The sequence below is a fragment of the Centrocercus urophasianus genome, unplaced genomic scaffold (assembly GCF_019232065.1).
Source record: "Centrocercus urophasianus isolate 14NV4802_14NV808 unplaced genomic scaffold, USGS_Curo_1.0 seq_47, whole genome shotgun sequence".
NCBI classification, from domain to species: Eukaryota; Metazoa; Chordata; class Aves; order Galliformes; family Phasianidae; genus Centrocercus; species Centrocercus urophasianus.
In genome coordinates, this window is record NW_024885055.1 from 2,285,551 (window position 1) to 2,308,802 (window position 23,252).

At 50.6% G+C, this 23,252-nt stretch overlaps 1 protein-coding gene across 3 annotated transcripts in view; it reads left to right on the forward strand.

The window, feature by feature from the left end:
* The first annotated feature begins 2,994 nt into the window (after positions 1–2,994).
* Positions 2,995–23,252, forward strand: part of ACSS2 (acyl-CoA synthetase short chain family member 2) — a 31,082-nt gene continuing 10,824 nt past the window's right edge. For all 3 annotated transcript variants that reach the window (XM_042834495.1, XM_042834496.1, XM_042834497.1), the window contains exons 1-7: positions 2,995–3,104; positions 3,259–3,454; positions 18,783–18,874; positions 19,584–19,687; positions 19,961–20,033; positions 20,838–20,913; positions 22,369–22,483. In XM_042834495.1, the coding sequence (XP_042690429.1) occupies positions 3,366–3,454; positions 18,783–18,874; positions 19,584–19,687; positions 19,961–20,033; positions 20,838–20,913; positions 22,369–22,483 (549 nt within the window). In that variant the 5' untranslated portion in view covers positions 2,995–3,104; positions 3,259–3,365. The remainder of the gene's footprint in view (positions 3,105–3,258; positions 3,455–18,782; positions 18,875–19,583; positions 19,688–19,960; positions 20,034–20,837; positions 20,914–22,368; positions 22,484–23,252) is intronic.

Consider the following 23,252-nt stretch of genomic DNA (forward strand, 5'->3'; position numbering starts at 1 on the left):
CACCAGCCCTTGAGGTCCCACAGAGCACTGGTGTGGTTTTGCTACCCCCAGCTGCCTGAGCATAGGATGGGCTGCTGTGTCCTGTGCCCAAGCAGATACTCTCACTCCAGCCCATGCTTCTAACTCAAGTGAGGTATCAGGATGCAGGTCTGGGTCACCCCTGTGCAGCCAGCTAGTGCCCTTCATGTTGGGAGCTGGAGGAACTTTCCAGTGCAGCTCAGCTCCAGGCTGCTCCAGGCTTAGGGCAAAAGCAGAGGGTGTCAGGGAATAGCACAGGGATGTGTGTGCTTGGATGCCATGGCTGGGATGTGCTGCACCATGAAGCATAGCTGTCATGAACTTGTGCTTGGAGGCTGCATCGCTGCCCCCTGGGGGCCCTGCATCGCTGACCCCACGGGCTGCAAATCTCTGTCACAACAGACCCTGCGTGGCTGCCACCTCAGACTCTGTGTCACTGCCCACTGCGGTGCTTGCACGGCTGGCACTGCAGGCCTGCAGGGCTGGAGCTCGGCAGCAGAGGGCACATCGCCGCCATGGGAGTTCTGGGACCCCGATGAAACCCCATGGGGAAAGCAGCTCCTAAACCTCAGCCTCTCTTAACGCACTGCAGACCGATGCAGTGTCTCCCAAGCCTGGTTTACCTTCCTCTGCATGTCTGGTGCTCACTATATCTCCCTTTGACTCGGCTCCATCATCCAGATGGAAAACAGCAGCAACCAGCAGAGCCCAAATAAACAAACAAGCCATTGTGAGAGGGGAGAGCATCTTTATAAGGTTAATTGGCCCCATCTAGGAGACAGAAAGGCATTTTCTTGTGGCTCAATCACTCTGAAAGCTCAGGCAAAAAGCAGTAATGTGTCTCCCGGGTTTGATTTAGAACCGTGGTTGCATTATAAGCTCATCTACATGCAAAATGATTATGAATATATTGCACGCGCTCTGCAGAAGGCTAAATCATCAGGCTCTGATATTCATCAGCTTCTCTCTGAAGCTTGAAATTCAGCCATCTGTCATCCCTGTGAGCAGAGGAATGGCTCAGGCCCGGTTCTGCCCAAACTGACCCACTTTAGCTCCCCATGCCAGCAGGAGGAGGGAACTCCCAGGGGCTGCGGAGCTGCCCACACAATGCCCAGAGCCACAACGATATCGAGCAGCCCCGTTTGCAAACAAAGGCACTGATAACTCCCAGCAGGGCCCAAAGGCTGTTATCACAGTGCTGGTTAAAATTTCCTCCTGCAGCCAATGCAGAGGAGTTTGATCTGTGGTGAGATGTGTATCCCCATGTTTAACCCCACCTACAGCACTCTGCCCTACCAAGCCCCAGCTCCAGGGCAGCTGGATGCAAGTTGCTCTGGAGCCAAGGGAGCCAAGGGAGATGGAGCAGTAAAGTGTGGTCATGCAGCAAGAGTCCTTGCCCTGGAGCCTAGATTATCCTTGCAGAGAGACCAGAGTGTTTCCATATTTCATCTATTGACCATCAAAATGAAAGCTGATAAGGGCCATGTCTATGCCAAGGCTGGGTCTGACCAGCAGTGTGGTTCTCAGCCCTATGTTTGCACAGGAAAGCAGATCCAGGGGCTATTCTCAGTTTTCCTCTTTGCAGGCGCCTTGTGACCGCACCCCATCAGGCAGGATCCTGAACACAGCTGAAGCTCAAGAACATCTCTGGCCTCAGCAGCCCACACCAGCATTGCTGAACAGGTCTCCAGATACGCTGCCCATGGCTCTTAAAATATCCATGCCACAGCGCTCAGGCTGCAGGAATTCATTCATTTTTTTTCTTCAAAAACATGTTTTTGCAATAGGAAACGTGGAAGTAATGACAGTGCAGGCTGGTGAGGGAAACACCTTGCCGACTTTGGCTGTGCCTGTGCCATGTCTGCCCATACAGAGAGCATGGGCGGCGGTGGGTTTGTCTGTGGCAGCAACACAATGCTCCCAGGGTGTGCACTGAACATGGAAAATACCAAGGATCCCAGAATAGACCTATCTGCTGACAGCAATATGTGCCAAGTACAAGCTTCTGGCTTTTTATCTTCTGGGTGTTCCTGGGCCCCAGCACTGTGTACCACTGAAGCTGCCCATAGTGAGTGACTCCCCTGATGTGGTGCATTTGCACTGGCAGGGATGACATCCATCAGTGCCGAAGAAATCTTTAAGGTCTCAGCATCCTCCCTGGGCACTGCAAACAGGATGTCCTGGCAGTGTTCCCCTGTGCCTGGCAATGGGAGGGGGGCACGGCTATGGGGACACGGCTGATGGGGACGAGGCTGATGGGGACATGATGTTGCTGACAGGGCAGCTATTGGGGTACACCGCTGGCAAGGGGGGACAGCACTGGTGGGGGACATCACTGACAGGGGGGCACAGCTGATGGCAGAGACACTATGAACAGGGAGTTGATGGTGGGGCTGACAGGGAGGCCGAGCTGATGTGGAATATGGCTGATGGGGAAGATAGCTAACAGATGGAACTGGCTGACGGGGGAGATGGCTGATGGGGGAGATGGCTAACAGATGCACATGGCTGACAGGGGAGATGGTCGATGAGGGGGGGGACACGGCTGATTTGGCGACATAGCCGACAGGGGGACATGGCTGCCAGGGGGATACGGCTGACGGGGGGACATGGCTGACAGGGACACGTCTGGCTGAGCGGATTCCATTGCCGGAGACACAGCCGACACGACGCACCACCAAGGGGGGCACGCGGCTGGCGGCGGAACACGGCTGACAGCGCGACGCGGCCGCTGGGGGCACACGGCCGACGGAGCGACATGGCCGACCGCAGACACACGCCGTGACGGCGGGCCGCCCCCCTTCACCCCGCGCCTGCTCCGGGCCGGCCGGCGCCAACGGCCCCGGGGCGACGGGCGGAGCCGTTGGGGTGCCGCCCCGCACCGTCGTCTCCGCCCCCCGGGCTCCGCGCCGCTTTGAAGCGGGTCGGCGCCGCTCTCCCGCTCAGAGCCGCCGGTGCCGCCATGGTGCAGCCCGAGGAGCAGGCCCGGCTGTACCAGCCGCGGCCCGAGCTGCTGCCGGCGGCGCACGTCCCCTCGCTGGCGGACTACCGGCGGCTGTACCGGCGCTCCGTGGAGGAGCCGCAGGGTGAGGGCCGCGCGGAGCGGGCGCTGCCGGAGCCCGGGGCGCTGCCGGGGTCGCTTCGCCGCCCTTCGCCGCCCTTCTCCGTCCCCGCTGAGATACGGAGCGGTTTCCGTTTCTCGGCTCGCTGGGTTGTAAGCTGTGCCCGTTGCTTTTGTAGAGTTTTGGGGTGACGTCGCCAAGGAGTTCTACTGGAAGCAGCAGCACTCGGGGCCGTTCCTCAGGTACAACTTCGATGTGACGAAGGGGAAGATCTTCATCGAGTGGATGAAAGGGGCGAAGACCAACGTCTGCTACAACCTCCTGGACAGGAACGTCGGCGAAAAGAAACTCGGTGACAAAGTGGCTTTTTATTGGTAAAGCTCTTTTATTTTTACGTAGGAAGCGTGCGAACGTACCACCAAGGTGTACATGTAGTATTGATTGCGGCCGAGGGGAATTAAAGCACGGCAGCAGCGGAGGGCTCAGCTCTGTATGTGGTGCAGCAGGTGTTTGCTTTCTGTGCTGTCGTGACTTGGGCTGTGCTGAAGCGCTGCGATGCCCGGCGCTCCTACACGGCTGTCCCCAGCTGCAGGTGTGTGCGAGGCCGTGCCCTCGCAGGTAGGAAGGTGTGGGTGGAGGATATAGGCTCAGGAACTGCTGAGATGCAAATTCAGCTTGCTTCCTTGTTCCGTGGGGCTGGCAGGCTTTGCTCCTATGCTGGGAAGGTTGTAAAAAAGTCCTGAGCTCGGTGTGTTGGTTCTTAGTGCTGGATGGTTTATAATGCAGTGGCACTGTCCTAAAGGCTGCCTGATCAAGTGCTGTCTTTGGGAAGAAAAGTGAAGTGTGCTTGTGTCGTTCTTTTTGTTCTTTCTCATCTTTTCGTGGAATAGTTTATAGTTGGAAGAGTCCTATAAAGCTGAAATTTGTATCGTGATGGAGAATGGGCTTCTCTTGTGATGTGTGACATCCAGAACCAAGGCTCTGTTGCACCGCAACAGCTGGCACCACAGCTGTGCCTTGGATCGACAGCAGTGCTGTGGGCTCACACACCTCCAAGCATGTGTTTGCACTGCATCTGTGTTCCCATGGCTGCGTGGGGCTGCGCGGAACCAAACTGAAGCATACCGTCAGTTAGGATGCAGTAACTTGTTTTTGTGCAGCTCAGGAGCCCTCCTGTCACTGTGATTAAAAATACCAAGTGCTCTAACTACAAAGAGCTCTCTTGCTTGTCAGTAATTTTGTGCAGCCGAAGAGCTGTCTGTGCTGTGTGTGGCTGTCATAGGGGTGTTTTGTTACAGCCATACTACAGGAGGAAACGTGTTCCTGCAATATAGTTACAGCTGCAGATGTGGAGCTTGGCTCATGTGGAAGTTTCTATCCGTATGGCTGCTGCTTCAGCAGAAGAAAATTGCACTTGCTGCCTAGAGATAATAGCACTAACATTACTGTAGCTTACACAGGTGAAATGGTGGAACGTATTTACTTCCCCACTAGTCAACGCATTCTCTAACTTGCTCAGATATGTAATGACTTCAGCTTCTGAACGGAGCTCATTGTGATAAAGGTGTATCAGCAAACAGAGCCGTTTGGCAGGCTGCTGGGCAGCTCGAGCTGCCAGCTGTTCTGGGGGCAGCAGGCTCAGCCTTGCTCAGAAACTTTCGTGTGGCACTCTCCCCTCTGGAAGAAGCCATGCAGCATGCAGCTCTCATTTGATCTCAGTGAGGGTTTTTCTCATTATTCTCCCAGCCTTTTGTGGGATACTTGTGATGCTGAGCGACACTCACAGTGCAAATGGTGGGTGTCAGTCACAGTGCTAAAAAATAAGGGCTCCTTTCCACCTTAACAGGCTGTTTTCCACAACAATTCTGGGGTAAGTTCTTCCAGCTTGGCTCTGACATGAGACTGATTTTGAGGCTGGTGCTGTCTGGGGCTGTCAGTTGAGAATTTAATGGTGTGAGAAACAGAAGAGCCACGGTCAGTATGACACATGCGGTGCTGACCTGTGAACTCCTGGCACAAGGGGCTTGAGAAGCTGGGCTGAGGGTTGTTATTTGTAAAATCACTCTTCTGGGAACACACACGTGCCTCTCAGGGCACATGCTTATCTTCAGTAAGAAAATATACTTGCTGTCATCTTGTCCTTTCACATTCTGCTTTTAACACTGTTATTGAAAGAGTCCTGCTTCCTAGAAGCACTTAAGATTTGTCATGGTAGCTGAGTGATCAAGAGGGAAATGAGAGCCTCCAAAAGCCAAAGAGAATTCTTAGGGAAAATTTAGAGTGTTGAAATACCTCGGCCAACTTCTTGCTACTGTCTATTGCCTGGAACTGGCTGAGGTGTCACTGCTTGACTGTATGAGAGCTTTGGAAGTCATGGTTTCATTTCCAGAGGGAAGAAAGTAGGGAAAAGGGAATAAATGAATCCAGGCACTTCTGGGTGTCTCTGGGAAGAAGTGTGTCCTGACAAAAGTGAGAGCAGTTCTCTGTGGCTGGGAGGAGCTGGCACTTCCACCAGATGGGCTCTGGTGCTGCTCTGAAGGCTCCTGTACTGCTGCCAGAACAGGACAGCGTGGGTCCCACTCTGAGGATCTGAAGCAGGGCTGCACACGGGCCAGCAGCTCTCTGTGGGATTGCTCTTCCAGCACAAAGAGCGGTGCGTGGGATTGCTTCATGCTGTGCAACTTGCACACAGGTGGCACTGCTGGGTGTCATCCTTTGGGTGCAGTTAGAGCTGTAGTTGACCATTCTGAGTAGGTAGGAAGCACTTGCTGTTTCTCCGTTGCCTGTTTCTGTATGATATCTTGTGCTGCTTGTGAACGTTGAAAGTATTTCTGCCCCTGCTGCTTTTGATTCCTCTTTCTCTGTTTGGTATTGCTGATGTGGCCTAAGGAGGAACAGAAGAGACAGGAAGTGTCTGATAAAGTGCTGTTCTGAAAAGGGAAATCTTTTGTAGCTGTATGGAAAGCACAGGGCTGTTCACTCGGTGGCTACTGTGCAGGTGGATACCTGCCCTGCAGCTGTAGGAGTTGAGTTATGTTCACCGTGTGGGCAAACTCTCATCTCTGTTGAAATGCCTGTTAATCATCTAGTGGAAACGTCTGTCTGATGAGGCTGCGGAGGTAAAAATTTAACCCGATGGAGTCTTAAAAAGGGAAGCACTTCTTATGAGGGAAGCACGTTGGCTGTAACCTGTGTGGAATGAAGCACTGGTGGTGTCTGGTGGAAATGGGGCAGCAGTTGGAGCTTGGCACGCTGCCTTTAGTTTCTCCATTGGCTGGGTGTGTGGGTTTAGCAGTGGGCTGCAGCTTCTGCCACCTCTCGGAAAAATAAGTCTGTTCTTTTTCTGCTTTCTTGTGTTTGCATATGGAGGGACGCATTCAGAAAAGAGAAGAAAAGGTAGTGATGACTGCCAGAACTTACTGTAGCTTTGCTTAAGTGGAAGAGTAAATGCCTATCTTTCCTATTCTGGGACTAGGGCAAGTAGGACACAAATGCAAAAAGGTGTTTTTTCTAGATGTAATAAAGGATTTAGGAGTCAGTAGTATAAGAATTTCTTCTAATTAATCCTTCCGTAACAAACTAAAAGAGAATGGTTGTGGTCAAGTAAAGTCAACTGAAAAGCAAAGTAGTACCTGCTCACTGCTTGGTCTCCAGAATCCGGATCAGGGAGTGAGTTTGTGTGCTTTCTCTTTATTCTTTTGGGTATCTTCACAGGTATCAGTGTTCTATCAGTGCCCCGGGCATGGATGCTGTGACTGAGGATGGTGGCTGTTAAACAGCTCTGCACCTCTTTGCATGGATGCTGGCTCTGATTAACACAATGCACTCTGCTTTGCTACTCCCACCAGCTTTAGGACACTCAAACCCTGTGCCAGATGGACTCTGTTTCTTTGGTAACTTCCTGGATGATTTGTCATATTTCAGTGACATGGCCACTTTCAACACCATTCTGACAGTGAAAACTCATCCTTGAATTGCGCTGCTAGTTTAAAGGAGGAAAAAATAATCAGTCTGGGGAGGCTGTGTTTCCCAATGCCCATCTCAACTCTTTCCAAGGGTAGATAATGGCAGGACAAGGGGAAATGGTTTGAAGTTGAGGGGAGGGAAGATTTAGGTTAAGATCAGGGGGAAGTTCTTTACAGGGAGAGTGGTGAGGTGCTGGAACAGCTGCCCAGAGAGGCTGTGGATGCCCCGTCCATCCCTGGAGGTGTTCAGAGCCGGGTTGGATGGGGCCCTGGGCAGCCTGGGCTGGTATTAAATGGGGAGGTTGGTGGCCCTGCGTGTGGCAGGGGGTTGGAGCTTCATGATCCTTGAGGTCTCTTCCAACCAGGCCATTCTGTGATCTCCAGCCATGTGCCTGTGATCTACTGAGAGCAGCAGGAGCACAGGTGCCATGAAACTGCTGTTTGGTGAAGCAGAGAAAGCTCTGCAGCAGCAAAAAGTGTAATGGAAAAGCTACCATCTGTTTGGTGTATGCTTGTGGTGTCCAGGTGCAGGACAGGGCCTCTGCGCAGTGTGGAAGGAGTGACCCTGCTGGTCCCTGCAGACCGGGGGATTGCAGAGCTTTCTGTAGTTGCTGCCCCTGAGTGCTTGAGAGCAGTGAGCAGTGCTCGTTCCTTCAAATGGAAATGACCCTGCAGGGCCCTTCCCAACCCTGCTTGGCTGCCGGGGGGCATCAGCAGAAACCTGCCTTTAAAACAAGAAGTAAAGAACATTGCTCTTGTAACTTGAACGCTCCTGGAGGAGGAGTGCTTTGTCTCTCATCTCAGTGGAATTCCTTCTGTCCCATTTGCAGGGGCAGTCACCTCCTGGTATGGTCAATGCTGTAGTGGAAGTGCAAGGAGCTGCTGTGCTTGGGTGCTTGTTTCTGGAGGCTGTGTGTGTTTGTGCTGAGATCTGGCTCCTGCCAGCTTTCCCCTGTCATACCTTGACGTTGTTTTGTCCTGAGCGTTTCTGTTAATAGCTTGTGTTTTGCGCCGTGTCCTCCATCCTCGTTTCTATTGAAATCTCTGAGACAGTTTCCAGCTGAAAGACTGTGCCTGAGGGCTGAAGTAAATGCAGGAGAGCAGCAAAATGCCTTCTTCAGGCTATGGCTGTCCTGAGCTCTTCCAGTCACAGGAGTGATGCGTGAGTTGTGCTCTCCTGGATGCAGTTGGTGTTAAAAGCATCGTGTTACTCAGGCAGGCACACACACAGTGCTGTCACTTCTCAGGGCTGATTTGCAGGATCATGGAGTATCCCGAGCTGAAAGGGACCCTCAAGGTTCATTGAATCCAAATCCTGCCTCCACGCAGGATCACCTAAATCCAAACCAGAGCCTCTTCTGTCTCAGGATAGCTGGCAGGGCAGGACAAAGCAGGGGGCTGACGTGTGTCCTCAGCAGCAGCTGCTGGCCCTGCTGTGAGCTACCTGGCAGCTGGCAGTGTGTGGCCATGGCACTGGTGTGATTGCTGCTTCTTCTGCTTGGGAGCACAAGGCAGCAGTGAGGCAGTGGACCAGCTTGCTTTTGCTTTGTCAGAGCTGGTTGTTTCCCAGCCTTTTGCTCTGCACCCCTTGGTAGCTGCTACTGGCAGGGATACAATGTCCACCTGTATCAATACAAAGGAGCGGCCAGGAAGTATTTTGAGTAGTTAAACAAGTTAGATGTCAGTAAGTGCCTGGGATTAAATGGTTTGCCCCTCAGTGTGCTGCAGGAAGCTGCATGTGAAATAGCCGAGCTGCTGACCGGGTTGTGGAGCAGCACACAGGGCTGTGTGCTGGGCTGGGAAGCTGCTTGCATGGCTTTGGAGAGGGCTGCAAGCTGTGAGGTGTGCTGGTGAGCAGCCTGGCAGTGATGTGAGCCATCACCAGTGGTGCAGTGGGTGCTGGAGGTGGGAATAGGGTCACTGTGTGCATGGAGTAGTGGCAGGGTTGATGAGGTAATGTAAAGTGAAGGTCAGCTGGGGCTTGGTGCAGTGGCATCAGTACGTGGGTAAAGCCTTTCTCAGGCAGTCTTCATGAGGCCTTGCACAAAACATCAATCAAGAAACTAATTTGCCCATGAATGGAAGAAAGGTCTTTTTATCAAGCTCATTTAGCCTTTCCTTTTGCTTTTCAGGAGCAATAGCAGATTTTTTCCAATGCTGGAATTGTTGCCTACTCTATTCAATGGGGGCTCAGGTGCCCCTCACAACAGCATGTCCTGCTGCTGCTCTTGGAGACCAGGTTTCAGGCCTTGGTTCTGACCTCATGCAGCATTTTGGCTTAGTCTGGCAGGTTTGACTGAGCTGCTGTGAATATCCCATTGCTTTGTGTGCTGTGCTCCAATATACACAAGACCTGGGGCAATTAATGTGTTACTTAGTTTTATTTAATATTTTATTTGCTTTTCTCATGCTGCTCATTGGACTGATAGAAGGTCTGGCTCTGTTGACTCAGCATGGAGGAGTCAGTCATCTTTCTTGAATTGCTTCTTACACCACTATCCTAATGCTGGCTTGCACCTCTTCCAAAGCCACCTCTGCATGCCTATGGGTGTGCAGTTGCACAATACCCACCTGGGGAAGTATGAGAAGGGTGGTGTGCACAGGTGATCTGGGATTTTATCACAGCCTGTGCAACTTGTGTCTTGCAATTGTGGCAGATATTGGACACCTGGATACCTTTATAGAACAGCTTGCTGCTGGGAGAGGCATGGAGTTGTGTGAGGGTTGTATGTTGAGGATGTTGGCAGGACAGTGGAAACTGCAGGTGGGTCTACATGGAGTGCGTGGACAGAGGATGGGGACCTCCTGTGCTGATCCAGGGCACGCTCCTGTATGGAAGATGGGAGCCTTCAGTTTGCTCATTGGACTAGAAAACATGATTATTTTGCTGTAGTTGTGTGGGTGGCTTGTTTGTATGTTCTCTTCTCTCACTCCAGTGTGAAAGGCAAAGACATGGACAATGAATCAGGCACTAAATGAGTAAAGCTTGCCCTGAAGTGGTCAGGCCCTGCAGAAGAGGTGCAGATGGGTGGTTGGTCCAAGCATGGTGTCGTTTTCATGACAGCTGCATTCCTTATGCCTGGTGGGTTTCTGTGCCAGAGCTGTGAGGTGCATATTGATTTATAAGAGCTTTGACAAAACCCCTGGGCTCTCAGCAGCACCAGGAGTTGCCTTCCTCCACCCAACCCTGTGCCAGAGCCCTTGCCTTCTGGGTCTGCTTGCATTTCTGCACACCATTGGTTGTAAATGTTGATATGTGGAGTGGTATGGAGTCACAAGCTCCGGCAAGTTCACAGTCTGTTGTGTTTGCAGGTGTCTGCTCCCTTTTTAGGGGAATCCCTCAAGGAAATGGATGATCTTCCTGCTTGTTTTCTTTTTTTTTTTTCTTTTTTCTTTTTTTTTTTTTTTTTTCTTTTTTGCATCTGTGTACCTGAGAGCTGAGTGCATTCTGCATTGCCACTGAGCATCTTCCAAGGGATGTTCTGACCCTGAACAAGAGGACAGCCCAGCAGAGGACATCTGGCCATCACCTGCGGAGATTTGAGGCATGAAGTAGAAAGACCACCAAAGAATCTGATTAATGGTGTAACTTCCCATTGTGGGCCTAGTCGATGTTTTTTGAGCCTTCATTGATGTCAGCTTGCCTGGCATTCAGTTTCCAGGTCTTGGCAATTTGGCAGTACGTTCCATGCAGATAGGCTGCATTTCCCAAAGCAGAGCACTTCCCAGCTGCGGGCAGCTTGTTGTCATATCCTGAGTGAAGCTCATCTCACGGCCTGACTGCAAATTGCTTAAACAAGGACTCAGTGTGTGGTGCTGGAAATAAGCTCTCCTCCCATTGGGCTGGTAAAAATAGTCTGGGCTCCTGACAATATTACTTGTGGCAAGCATCTGAAATGTTTCTTCTGATGCCAGCTATCTCACTCTCACATCTCACAGCATCTGGAGGATTTGGTACTCAGGATCAGCAGTGGTGGCTGAGTCACCCAACCCTGGTTGACCTGCTGAAGGAGCCCTGCATGGGAGCTCTGTTGCAACACCACGATCCTTAAGGCGTGTTGTTTAAAGCAAGCTAAATGGAGTGGGCTCTAAATAAAATGGGCAGTAAGATATAATTTTCTTTTTTCTTGGCTGCTCTCATGTTGTAAAATACCTGCAAGATATCAACTGTTAATGCATATAATCTCTACTCGATGGATATCCAGAATCAAACAAGCAGAAAAAAAACAAAGCTGCAGAGGAGCAGGATTCCTCTTGCTGCTGACCCTCTTCCATCCATGCAGAAGGACTGATAGCACTGCTGGGAATTCACTTGTGGTCAGCGTTGGCTGTAAGCTGCCTTATTTTATCAGGTGTGATGCAGCAGTAGCAGATTTCCCCTTCAAGGGGAGCACGATGGCTGCTGTTGTTGCTCCCTGCTCTAAAAGCATTGCTCAGGGTTAGGCCTTCAGGCCACTGCAGGCTGTACAAACCCTTGTCCATCAGCTTTCCTCCCTTATATTGGCTGACTGAGTGACAACAGCGTGGGCTGGTGGTGTTGACTCCTTTAGGGCATTCTGTGCAGCCTAGTTAAAGGGGCCTGAAGTGGGTTCTTAGGGCCAGGCAAGTGAATAGGAGAAGCTGGATAATTCTGGAGGGTTGGTAAATAAAGGAGTAATTCTGGAGTGGGGTCCACCAGCATCTGGGCTGTGTGCTGAAGGGGATGGTGAAGCGAACAGTGTTTGGACTGCAAAGAGTAAATATTATTTCTTGACATGCATCTGGTACTTGTTCAGATTAGGAAAGGCTGTGGGTAGTGGGAGGAGCTGAGAGTGTCATTAATGAGAAGGAAGGACAAAGATTGATTGGGTTTTTGGTATGGGATGCCAGTAACCATGCAGGATCTCTGGTATTTTCATTCCAGCCCCCATTTCCATATGGCTGTTTTCATAGGCAATTAGAAGCCTGATTTCCTGGCCATAAAGCAGGTGGTGGCCCAGTGTCCCTGCAGAGATAACAGTCATATAGCAGTGCTGTGAAGGACAGGCACTGGCAAGCACTTTGGAGGGAGAGGCTGGCTGCAGCTCAGCAGGCCCCGCTTTGGCGCAGCGCACCCTGTGCTGCCCTCATTTGGGTTTCTTACAGCAGCAGGAGCCTGCTCACCCAGGTACATGACCAGCTTCTGGTTGAAATGGTTTGGCTCACGCTGACGGATTTGACAGTGGAGCCTTGTTAGATTTTCAGTGTGTAGAGGGCGATGGCATGGAAAATGATTCTCCAAGTTAACAGTGTGGACTCAGAAGGTGATGCTGATAAATGGATGTGAATTTTCCCCAGGACTTCAGCTGCCACGTTTGCCCAGCTGTCTTCTCACACAGTGCTGCCAAATTTTTCTGGAGGGGCTGCCCCTGCACCAGCCCCTCCCTGGTGTGCTGCCCTTACACAACTTCTTCTTTCTTGATCCTGCCGTGATGCAACAGGATTTGAGCGCGACCGCAGGGAATGCAGAGGCTGAGCTTTCTGGCAACCCCCTGTAAAAACCTTCAGCCTTCCCAGCACTCCGCTGGGTATTTCCTGCTGTGTGTTACTGAGGTGGGTGATCCATCCCACTACTATGAAGTGTTTGATTGGAGGCTTTCTGCAAACCTACTTCTCCTCTGGAGTGTGGAATCCTGCTGGAAACACTTGTGCTTTTGGGAAGTCAGTTTAGGAGCATTCCCATATTGAACAATCCATGTGCAAGCAAATACATGTGGTGGAGTGTTGTTTTGTTTTTTTTTTGTTGTTTGTTTGTTTGTTTTAAGTGAAACTGTTCTTGCACAGCTGAGCATTGCAGACTTCAATCTCAATCTATTCGGCTTTTTCAAGGACAGATTTGAGGGGCTCCATGTACTGAAGTGCCATTCCTGTGTCAGATGGGTGAGCAAGGTGAGCTGCAGCGTGACGCATGGCCATTTTTAGGCTGGGTTACCAAGCCACCAGGCTGTCCCAGCCTCTCTTTCAGGCCACAGGTTTCCTGGCTCTGAGTGCAGCGAGGCCAAATGGCAGTGAGGAGGCTTGTGATGATAGCGCTGCCTGTGCGCACGTGGTGGGTGCGTGTTGGCACGGCTCAGGATGGCTGGGGGCTTTGCTGCCCACGTGGCAGCACATGAGCCTGCTCCCCACATGGCTGCAGCTCGGCCTGGCCACGCCGTGCCTGGCATTTTGGCTGCTCTAATTCTGGAGCCTGAGAGATGGTAGCCAAGGGCTGGCTGGCTGCCCCCCTGCAACCTTGCACGTGAGGAGGAGCTGTGGGGCAGGGGCAGCTGCTTCTCCTGCTGCATGGGAAAAGCTCTGCCTTCTTGTATCTGAGCTCTGGGACATGTTGCTGGCTGGGGAGCTGGAGGGCTGTTGACTCCCCGTTCTGCTCATGCACCGGCTTGGCCCCTTGCTCAGAAGAGTTCTGACTGCTGCAGTTTGGATGGCAGTGGAGTGACCTTCTCACAGTTCCTGTGCCTGCCTTGCTGGAAGCTTTTCCATGCTGCTGCTGCTGCCTTCTTACTAAATTCCACCTGGAGCCAAGCTGTGCCCCAAATCCCTGCTGTCCTTAGGAATTGACAGCTGGTGGCCCTTGGGATGATGAGCACTTCTGTCTGTTGACTGTGGGCACTGCTGTTATTTGGGAGTGATGTGGATACAGAAGCTTAGAGGAGAAACCAGTTTCTCGGTAGTGATGTTTACAGGGGTTGGGTAAATGTTGGCTTTGTGGCCTGCTTTCTTGTGGTTTGTGTGATCTGTATTATTTTTTAAAAATATCTTGCCTCTTTAGTTAGCGCTGACACACTGTGGATCTGCAGGTGGTCTGACAGATCTTGACAACTCCTAACACTTCACTTGCTCAGCTTCACTTCATCACTTTCCTGTGCACCAGCTACTCTTAATGGTGTTACAACCCTGGTAGACTGCAGTTATCATCAGTAATTACCTTGCAAGCCATAATTCCCACTGATGCAACCTGTGCTTCCTGCTGCTCCATGCCATTGCTCAGTCAGCACAGCACGAGGAGGCTCTATTCTCCTATTACTCAAACAGGTTATGCAAACGCTCATTTTACTTCTGAGGGAAGAGAAACTGAAGAGTGCTGCCAGTTATTGGTGTCTCAGCTTCACTTGGAGCTGTTTGGATGCTCTGGGAAGCATGCATTCCTTGGAGGTTAAGAAGCTCCCACTCCTTCCTGCTGCCTGTTATGCTGCAGCTGAGATGTAGCAGCTGAAGTGGGCTCAGTGTGCTTGGATGGACAGCCATGCTCCATTGGTTATGTGATGTGTGTCTGGAGCAGGCTGAGGAATAACAAGCCTGGTAGTCAGTTCTGATGCTTGATGGAGCGCAAAACTGTTTAACCTGCTGCAGTGCAGCTGCCCAGGCATGGGTCTGCCACAGCTTTGCTCCCACATGGCTGCTCCTGAACCTTGGCTGCTCCACAGGGTCATTGCTTGAGTTAATGCGTCTCAAGAAATGCTTACCTGCTCCTACAAACCATTCTTCTTACTGCACAGTACAACGCTAATTCTTTTGCTAACCTGTGTGATCACTCTTACAGGGAGGCTTTGCCTTGATTTAGCAGCTCTGCATCTCCAAGGTCAGGCTCCTGGCTGAGCAGACAGCCAGTCTGCAATCTTCCCATCAGTGTGGCTCTTCTGCAGAGGTGATAACCATTCAGGTTTCCCATCTGTGTTTTGCAGAGCCTGGCACTCATGTCCTGCACGCTGCTGTGCAGCTGGTGAATGGCTGAAGGCAGCTGGAAGGCTCTCCTCCATGCAGGAAACTTGCCTTTCTCATCAGAACGTTCTGGAAGGTGTGCACCTGTGTGTGTACCTTAAAGAACTGGAATTTATTTATGTCAATGGGAAGCTCAGCGGAGGCCACGTAGCCAAAAAATACTTCTCTCCAGCTGAGTATGCACACAACGTGGAACATGTAAAATACAGGCTTCTCATGTGCTGAAAAACGCAAATGCATCCCTGCTGTGGTCTGGATGATGATGTAACATTTTGGATTGCTAGTTGTCAAATGCAGGATTAAATTTGAAGCTCAAACTGTGCTTCACCACGTATTCCATCCAACAGTGTTCCTGGGGGGTCTGAGGAGTTGAAAATTGTTTTGTTTCAGAGGAAGGCTTGCTGTTAGCTCAGTCACACACCTGCAATTGCAGCAGAGCCACTGCTGTCAGTTTTCATCAGCAGTGCTTGAAGAAGATGCAGGCAGGGCTGTGGAGGTGAGCGCTTTGCTGTCATGCTGTTTGAGTTCTATTTATTTATTTTTCAGTTGAATTTGGACAAGTGAGCTATTTGTGAGAGTCTCAGGGCTGATAGCTCTGGCTTTTATCTGTTGGGCACCAGAGGGAAGATGCTGCTCAAAAAGCTTTGCTTCCAGGAATTCAAGCTCATTTCTGACACACAGTACTTTACTTTCTTTGTAGCGTGCAGGTGGGCATTCCTCTAAATGCCCCATCTGAAATGTGTAATTGTGTTCACTTTTGTGCCAGAGAAAAGTGTAGAGCAGCCTGAGTGCTGTTGCAGCCCAAGTGTAGCTGTGGGCACTGTGAACTGTTTTCAGACAGAAGGAAGCTAGAAACAATTGCTTGCTCTTGAGGGTGTGCTCAGAGGCCTTTGCAGGAGATGCAACTGGGCATCTTCTATAGAAATGTGGCCAGCACTCCATTAAGATGCAGGTTACCTTAAGATCTGAACTCATCATTCTGAAGCCTGGGGCACCCCTGCTGATGCTAGCTGTGAGGATGGAGCCAGGGAAGGATGTTGAAAGCCTTTTGAAAACCTTGGGGGAAGAGGTTTCAAGTTCCCACCCCGTGTTCTACTGTGCCCTGTGTATGCTGGCTTTACAGTCAAGTCTGAGTGTGTGTCCCAGCCTGGGTGCATCTCTTGTGGCCTGGAGAAGGGGACATACAGGACAGGCTCGTCCTCAGCAGGCTGTGAGAAAGAAGGCAGTGTGGAGGTGTCAGACAAGAGACGTGGGCTGCTCGTCCCTGCAGCCTCGCTGTCCCCTTCGCACTTCAGACCTGACACAGAGAGCTGCAGTGAGGAATCAGAGGGGCTGGAGCGCTCCTGTTCCTATTTGGAGGTGTTATAATTGTATTGAAAAGAGGTTGGGGTTTCGCCTGAGAAGTAGCTGAACTCCTACACACGGCTCTCTTGTTCTCCCTCCTCAAATGAAGAAGGGGAGAAAATACTGAACAGGACTTAAGGGCTGAGATGAGGACAGGAACGTCCCTCCTGCAGACGCTCTCCTTTCTGAATGGATCCTGTGTGCGCATCCCATAGGTTGCAGCTCTCCACACCCTGCTCCAACATGGACCCTACCATGGGGCCCATCCTTCAGGAGCAACTCTGGTGCAGGGCCCAACAGGTGGCAGCTCCCCTAGGCCTCCTGCTCCCTGCAGCTCTTCCCCATGGGCTGCAGCTCCAGATGGGCCCTGCTCCTGTGGGGCCCCGTGGGCTGTACCTCCTTCAGTCCATGTCCACTGCTGTACCATGGGCTCCTATGTGGCTGCACGTGGAGATCTGCTCTGTGCAGCGCCCGTGGGCTGCAGAGGCACAGCCTGCACCACCACAAGCCTTCCCTAGGCTGCAGAGAACTTCTGCTCTGTGTCTGGAGCACCTCCTCCCTGCTCACAGAGGCTACCTTGCAGCCCTCCACTACCCAACCCCTGCCATGGAAACCCAGTGCAATTACTGAAGCGCAGAGCTGTGTTTGCAGCACTCCTGTGAGTCTGGCTCCAAGCTGTTTTGCACACTGCTTATTTCAGTGTTGCTGCACCCCCGTGGCTTAGATGCCTCAGTGAAGATCATTGCATGGTAAAGGTTGGCAGCAGTGTAACAGAAGCAGATTCTCTTGCTTTGAGTCAGATCAGTTACAGCTGCTCAGTCCAACCCTGAAATCAGCTCTTGAATCTTTGACCTTGAAGTAATAAAATCTAAAAGGAAACCCTGTGATTTCCTGGTTTCTCTTTACAAGCTGAGGGCCCTGCAGTATGGAATCCATGTAACGGTTTGTTGTGTAGCTCCAAGCGATGCTCTTGGTTATGAGCCAGGGCTGAGCTGCCTCTCCTGAGTGCTGCTTCTTGTTCCCATTGATTTTTTTTTTCACGTTGCATCTACCAACATGGGGCCAAACTTGGGTCGGGATCATACCAGGAATCTCCTTTCTGAAACCCTGGGTCAGAAGATAGGGTGTGCAGCAGTGCAGGTGTCAGTGGGCCTGATTGCTGGAGCACCGTGGAAGCCACGACTGTGAGTGGCTATCCAGAGTGAGGAGTCAAGTTTGTAAACAGCAGATCCAGGAGCACTTTTCAAAGCAGTGATCCAGATGAAGCCACCAGTTCTGAAAGCCCCATCCTGCTTGCAGCAGGAGGTGCAGGGCTTGTCTCTGTGAGGCTGTGTGCTGTTTGCACACAGAGCACATCTGACATCAGAGCGCATGGCTCCCTGGCACTGCCATGCTGATGCAAAACAGCCCTTCCTGGGGAGTTACGTGAGAAATGGGTGTATTTCTTTAACATGTTTCAGTGCCACAGCAGCCCTCCCTCTGCTCGTGTTAATGGGGGAAGAGGAAGCAGCAGGCAGTTTCAGCAGAATGCAGCACTTGGCTTTGTGTGCTCTGAGCTGTTTGAGATGTTCAAGGTGTGAGGTTTGTGCTCCCAAGTTAGAGGCAGCCTGCCTTGGCCCTGGGGCAGGATCCTGTGCACAGAGGTGCATCCTGGCAGCTCCCCAGCTGGTGTTGGCTTTCAGTGTGCCTGCACGTACCCCAGGGGACACTTTTCAAGGGGAACAAGCAGCTGAGAGCGATCTTCTGGGAGTCACTGATGATGGTGTGCTGCCTGCCTTGGGGAGAGATGTGGGGAAGTGTCTCCTTCTCTAGGCATGGGGGACCACTGCTTTGCCACCTGGGAGCTCATTTCAGCTTTCCATTGTTAATCTCCTGCCTCACTGTGCAGTGGCTGAAGCGTCATTAAAATCAGCAGGTTTTTATTTTGGTAACAGACTGTTTCCTAGGGGAATGTGACATTTCTGTTTCATCTCTGGGTGCAGCTCTTGGCTCTTCTTCACGCTACTGTGTTCAATGCCAAGGTCCCACTGAACTGGCACCTTTGTAGCAGAAGCCCAGAGCTTGTTTATGGAGAACTGCAGAGAATAATGCATAACTTAATGCATGTAATAATGTGTAATATTAATAACATGTATGATAATGCATAATAGTGCAGTAATTTAAATATACCTGCGTGTATTTGTTGCAAGTGACCTTGGAAAATAAGACAGCCTTTGGCATCAATCCCAGGCCATCAGAAGGTGGGTATGTAAGGGGAGGGTGTTCCTACAGGACAGCACTGGCCTGTGTCTCAGGCAGACGTGTCTGCAGGCATGTGAGCAAGCATGCTATACCATAAATCTCCGCTTCCTTTCAAGTGTGGCCATCCTTACTGTTGGAACTGTCAGCTCCTTCTTCCTCTGTCTCCTATGTGAAGGTACCTTGCATTTCCACTGCATGCATTTGATTGCTTGCAGATATATATGGGATGGGGACCTTGGACTAAATTGTCTTACTGATGGAGGACTTCAGTCCAGATTTGGAGTTCTGGGGTTCAGTTTCTCTGCTCAGGAGGACAAGTGGGAACATCAGTGCTGTCCATGGGGACAGTACCTCTGAATTTGCACTGTTTCCTTGTAGTGCTTGCACAGTAACAAAGACCTCCTTGTTTTTCCAGGGAAGGGAATGAACCGGGGGATTCTATGAAGATCACATACAGCGAGTTGCTGCGCAAAGTCTGTCAGTTTGCCAATGTCCTCCGTAACCATGGTAGGTGGCTGGAGAAAGGGGAGAGTTACATACTGGGAAAATGTTAGACCAGTTTTTGGAGATGGGATCATTTTTTTGCATGGTTGCTATTCTATTAAATGCAACATGCTTCATTTCTCTGGCTGCTTCCACAGCTGTGGAGGAGGTATGTGCAGGTTTACTCTGCAGTGTGTTCTTACACAGCTGTTTCTAGCTCATCAATGTTGCTTGTTCCTTCCAGCTGTACAAGAAAGGAACTTGTGCTCAAAACTTTCTCCTCTGAGCTTTTCCAACTAGCAGTGAGGTTCTGCCTCTTTCAAGAGACTGAACATGTCTGATCTCAGAACGTGCAACATTCATTGCTGCATGTTCTGACCATTGCAGCAAGCTTACAAGAGCAGTAATGCTTGAAAGGTAGAACACATGTGCTCAGTGCCCCTGGGCAGTCTGGAGCTCTTTTCCTGATTGTTACTGATGTGATGCTCCTTGCATTTCTGCCGTGGTGCATGGGCACTGCTGGGGAATGGCAGTGGAAGTTCATGCCTGTGGGCACTGCTTTGGCCTGGACAGCTGAAATGTTCTTCCCAAGCTGGCTATGCTCTAGCTCCAGCTGAAACTTTATTGTGTATGTATAAACATTGGCTTAAAATCATTAGCTTTTTTCTGTAGCCTGTTCCTTTGGCACAGTGTGATCATTCTGATAAATGACATGTTTGTTTTCCTTTCACAGGTGTGAAGAAAGGTGACCGAATCTCCATCTACCTGCCGATGATCCTGGAGCTGGTCATAGCCATGCTCGCCTGTGCCAGGATTGGAGCCATCCACTCTGTTGTGGTAAGAGCAAGCCTTGTGCATCGCTGTTTGGGAGCAGCTGTTGGTCTGGGGAGAGTGAAGGAGGGGGACTGGAAGAGCTGAAAGGATGGGTGCTGACCATAACATGGATGGAAACTAAATGCGGTGCGTTCTGTGCGCCATGGAATGAGCTCCTCTAGGTCTTTCCATCAGTGTTACCATTTACCATCACTGTTACCATTTACCATGGGATAACAGTGCGGCTGTGGCCATTCCTTTTGTGTTGCTTGCTAACTTGGTTGTGTGATCTGCCAGTTTGCAGGTTTCTCAGCAGACTCTCTTTGTGAGCGGATCCTCGACTGCGGTTGCTCCCTCCTCATTACGGCAGGTAAAACATGCTTCAGTGCCCCTGACTCTGAGCTGTTTCTCTTGGCTGTCTGAAAGGTCTGTATTTTAAAAGCCAGATGTGCTTGGAATTGGAAGAGGAAGGGGCAGTGCTTCAGCTGAGCTGCTGCAAGGCGGATATGCTGCTTGTAGCTGTGCTTGAGGACTGCTTTCCTCTTTGAATGTACTGCGAAGCATCTAAGCAGCCCGCCCACTTTGTCCTGTAAAGCATGATGTCACCAGCTGCTAATAGCATGTTTCCCAACGCTTCTCATCCATGTTCCTCTTCAGAATGTGCCAGATGTTTGCAAGATGTATCATTCGTGGGCCTGCCCAAATTTGAGGGATTCCCTCTCTTCCCTATTTTCAGAAAATTCCTATCACAACTCTCAGCTTTGCAAAGCAAGGGATCAAGAAAGTGTTTGCATGTAAAGCCAATGCATTTTCCAAAGCTGTATTTTCTGAGGTAGTGCTGTTACTGTTAATAGGTTCATGGCATGGAAGGAACCCATTAAATACTGTGATGTATGTTCTGGCCAAGTTGCATTATTCCCCACAGAATATTCCTAAGAGACTTTTCAGGTCAAATTTGAACCTCTCCCAGGGAAGGAATTTCACCATTTCCCTTGGCATCTGTTTCTCTAGGCTAAAAGGGCGTATTAGGAAACCTTTCCCATCAGCTGCTTGACTGCTTTCCCTCCTTCTGGTGCATGAATTCTGTTCTGACCTGAAGCTGCCTGTTGTTTCTAGCTGTCCCAGGCTGCCTTGGCTGCGGAGCCTCTCTCACACTGTTCTTACTGTTTTGCAGATGCCTTTTATCGAGGGGATAAGCTGGTCAACCTGAAGCAGATTGCAGATGAAGCTCTCCAGAAGAGCAAAGACAAGTAAATTCAGATTCTTTTGTGAAAGGGCACTTGTTGGAATCTACTCCTGCACAAATTTTCATGGTGAAAAAGGCCATGACCAATGGTGGATCTCTCAGTGCAAGTTGTGAGCAGTCTGACACCATACTGTGGTGCATATTAAGATGGAGCTTAAATCTTGCCCAAAAGCTGCTTGCTCAACCATAATGAAATAAAACAGATATTTCAGCTGTGGGAGATGGCTGTGTTGCAGGAACCAGCGCTTTAATTGGCAAGTGCCAGTCTGTGCACAGGATTAATGCCTGACTCCTTTTCTTGAATATGTCTTCACTGCAGTACTGGTGAATCATAAAGAGGGGCAGATGTTACCGTCCCATAAAGAAAGGGAAATGACCATGATGAAATGACTTTACCAGGCTTACAGACACAGTCACTGTCATGCAGGAGACCACACCCAGATCCTTACACTGCCATGCCAAAATCTCCTCTTCCAATTGTTTTGGCTTCTGCACTGACGAGACGGATGCACATCATAATAATGGATAGCTTCACTTGGGGAAAAAACACACAGACACTGGTCATGACTTTTTTGCAACCTTTTGTTTAGTAGGCAAAGTATTCCTTGCTTAGTAAGAATAAAGGCGACATATTTGTAGAGAAGAGTTGCTAACACTCACTGTGATTTTGCATTCAACTTGTTAGATCAAACATGCAATTCTAGGGCAGACAGCCTGAATGTTAAAAATTCAAACTCTTTAGAAGTGTTTTCAAGTCTTTTGTTTGTAGAAGCAGTTATGTGGTAGGACAACTAGAATTTAAAGCTGATGAAGCTAACTGATGGACATGATGTGTTGGTACCTGATGTGTAATTTGGCTTTGGAAGTCTTTCCCTTCTCTGGAGTGTACAGCTGATCACTCCTAGGAATGGAAGCAGCTGCCTGGCATCTTGTGGGTGCTGTGGGAGGTCCTGCTCAGATCCACAGACAGGCAAATTAGGGATTTGTCAGGCAGTGAATTGTGAGAGATGCTTGTGGAATCCTTCCTTCTTTAAGAACGGTACACGTATGGTTTACCTAATAATACCCCATTAAATTCTGCACAGACCTTTCCTTTTCTCCAAGCTCTGCTCCTGTGCTGTGGCCTTGCTCACGTCCCACAGCAATTCATGATATGCCTGAGGTTTGCATGGCTGCATCTGCAGTGCAGATGGAGGGGAGGTGATGAGGGGTGAGACGTGCAGCAGGGCCTCCCTGTGCAGCTGTGTCCAGGCTGCCTTCCTGTTCCCTTGCTCCCAACAGTGCCAGGCAGCAGAACAGCTCTTCCCAGTGAGCTACTTGTGAGGGTGTGCAGGCAGCATACACTCTGGGTAAAGAAAAGCAGCTCAGGGCCTCTGCTCTGCCTTCAGCACAGCCCATAGAACACAAAGGGCAGGCATAGCCTGAGCAGCCTCATCTGACAGCTCCTTCCCCCTTACAGGGGCTTCCCTTTGAAGAAGTGCATTGTGGTGAAGCACCTGGGACGAGAGGAGATAGCAGCAGACGGGGCATGCAGCCAATCTCCTCCTCTCAAAAGGCTGTGCCAGGACGTGCAGGTATGCTCTTAGGAGGTTAGGAACTGGGAGGGATTTTTTTATTATTTTCATTTCCCCTCAACAAATTCAGTGTGAAATCACTGCCGTGCTTCTCTCAGTGCTTCTGTTTTCTGACTCCTGTTCCTGCTTTCTCCCCTGCTTGCTGTTGTTGCTTTGTGAGTGGTACAAAGAAGGGCTCCTTTGTCTTTCCCAGATCCCCTCCCGCTGCTTTCTTTAACACCATTGCTAGCTGCCAGCCCACAGGGCTCCTGATTGCACAGCAGGCTACAGCTTCCACAGGCTGGAAGTCTTAGGACAAGAACAAGGTACTTGCTTCTCTCTGGCCACCAAAGGGTTCTTCCTTTTCAATCTTGTATCTGTCTCCCATTTTGTGTGAGGAGGAATTTCTTCCTGTGCTGTAGCTATAGCAGTGGAAACAGAAGAAAGAAACAGAAGATTTGTTCTTATGACTGGCTTCAGGCCCCAAGATAACAATTACAGAAATGCTGGGAGCAGTGCAGTTGCTGCGTAGCTGGCACTGCGTCAGCTGCTGGAGCTGGGGCTGTCTCTTGCAAAAGAAACCAGATGGAAAGATGTGGGCCAGAGACATGGGGTGAGATGGGGTGGAGGGAACAGAAGGTGTCAGGGAGCCGTGGCTTCCTACTGAGCTCTTGAGGCTGTGACAGTCCTGCTGCACAGTGCAGCCAGGCACAGCCTTTGTCTGCCGTGATGGGATGCTTCGGTCACCACCCAGCGCTAACAGCACGCTGCGTCTTGCAATGTTATATTC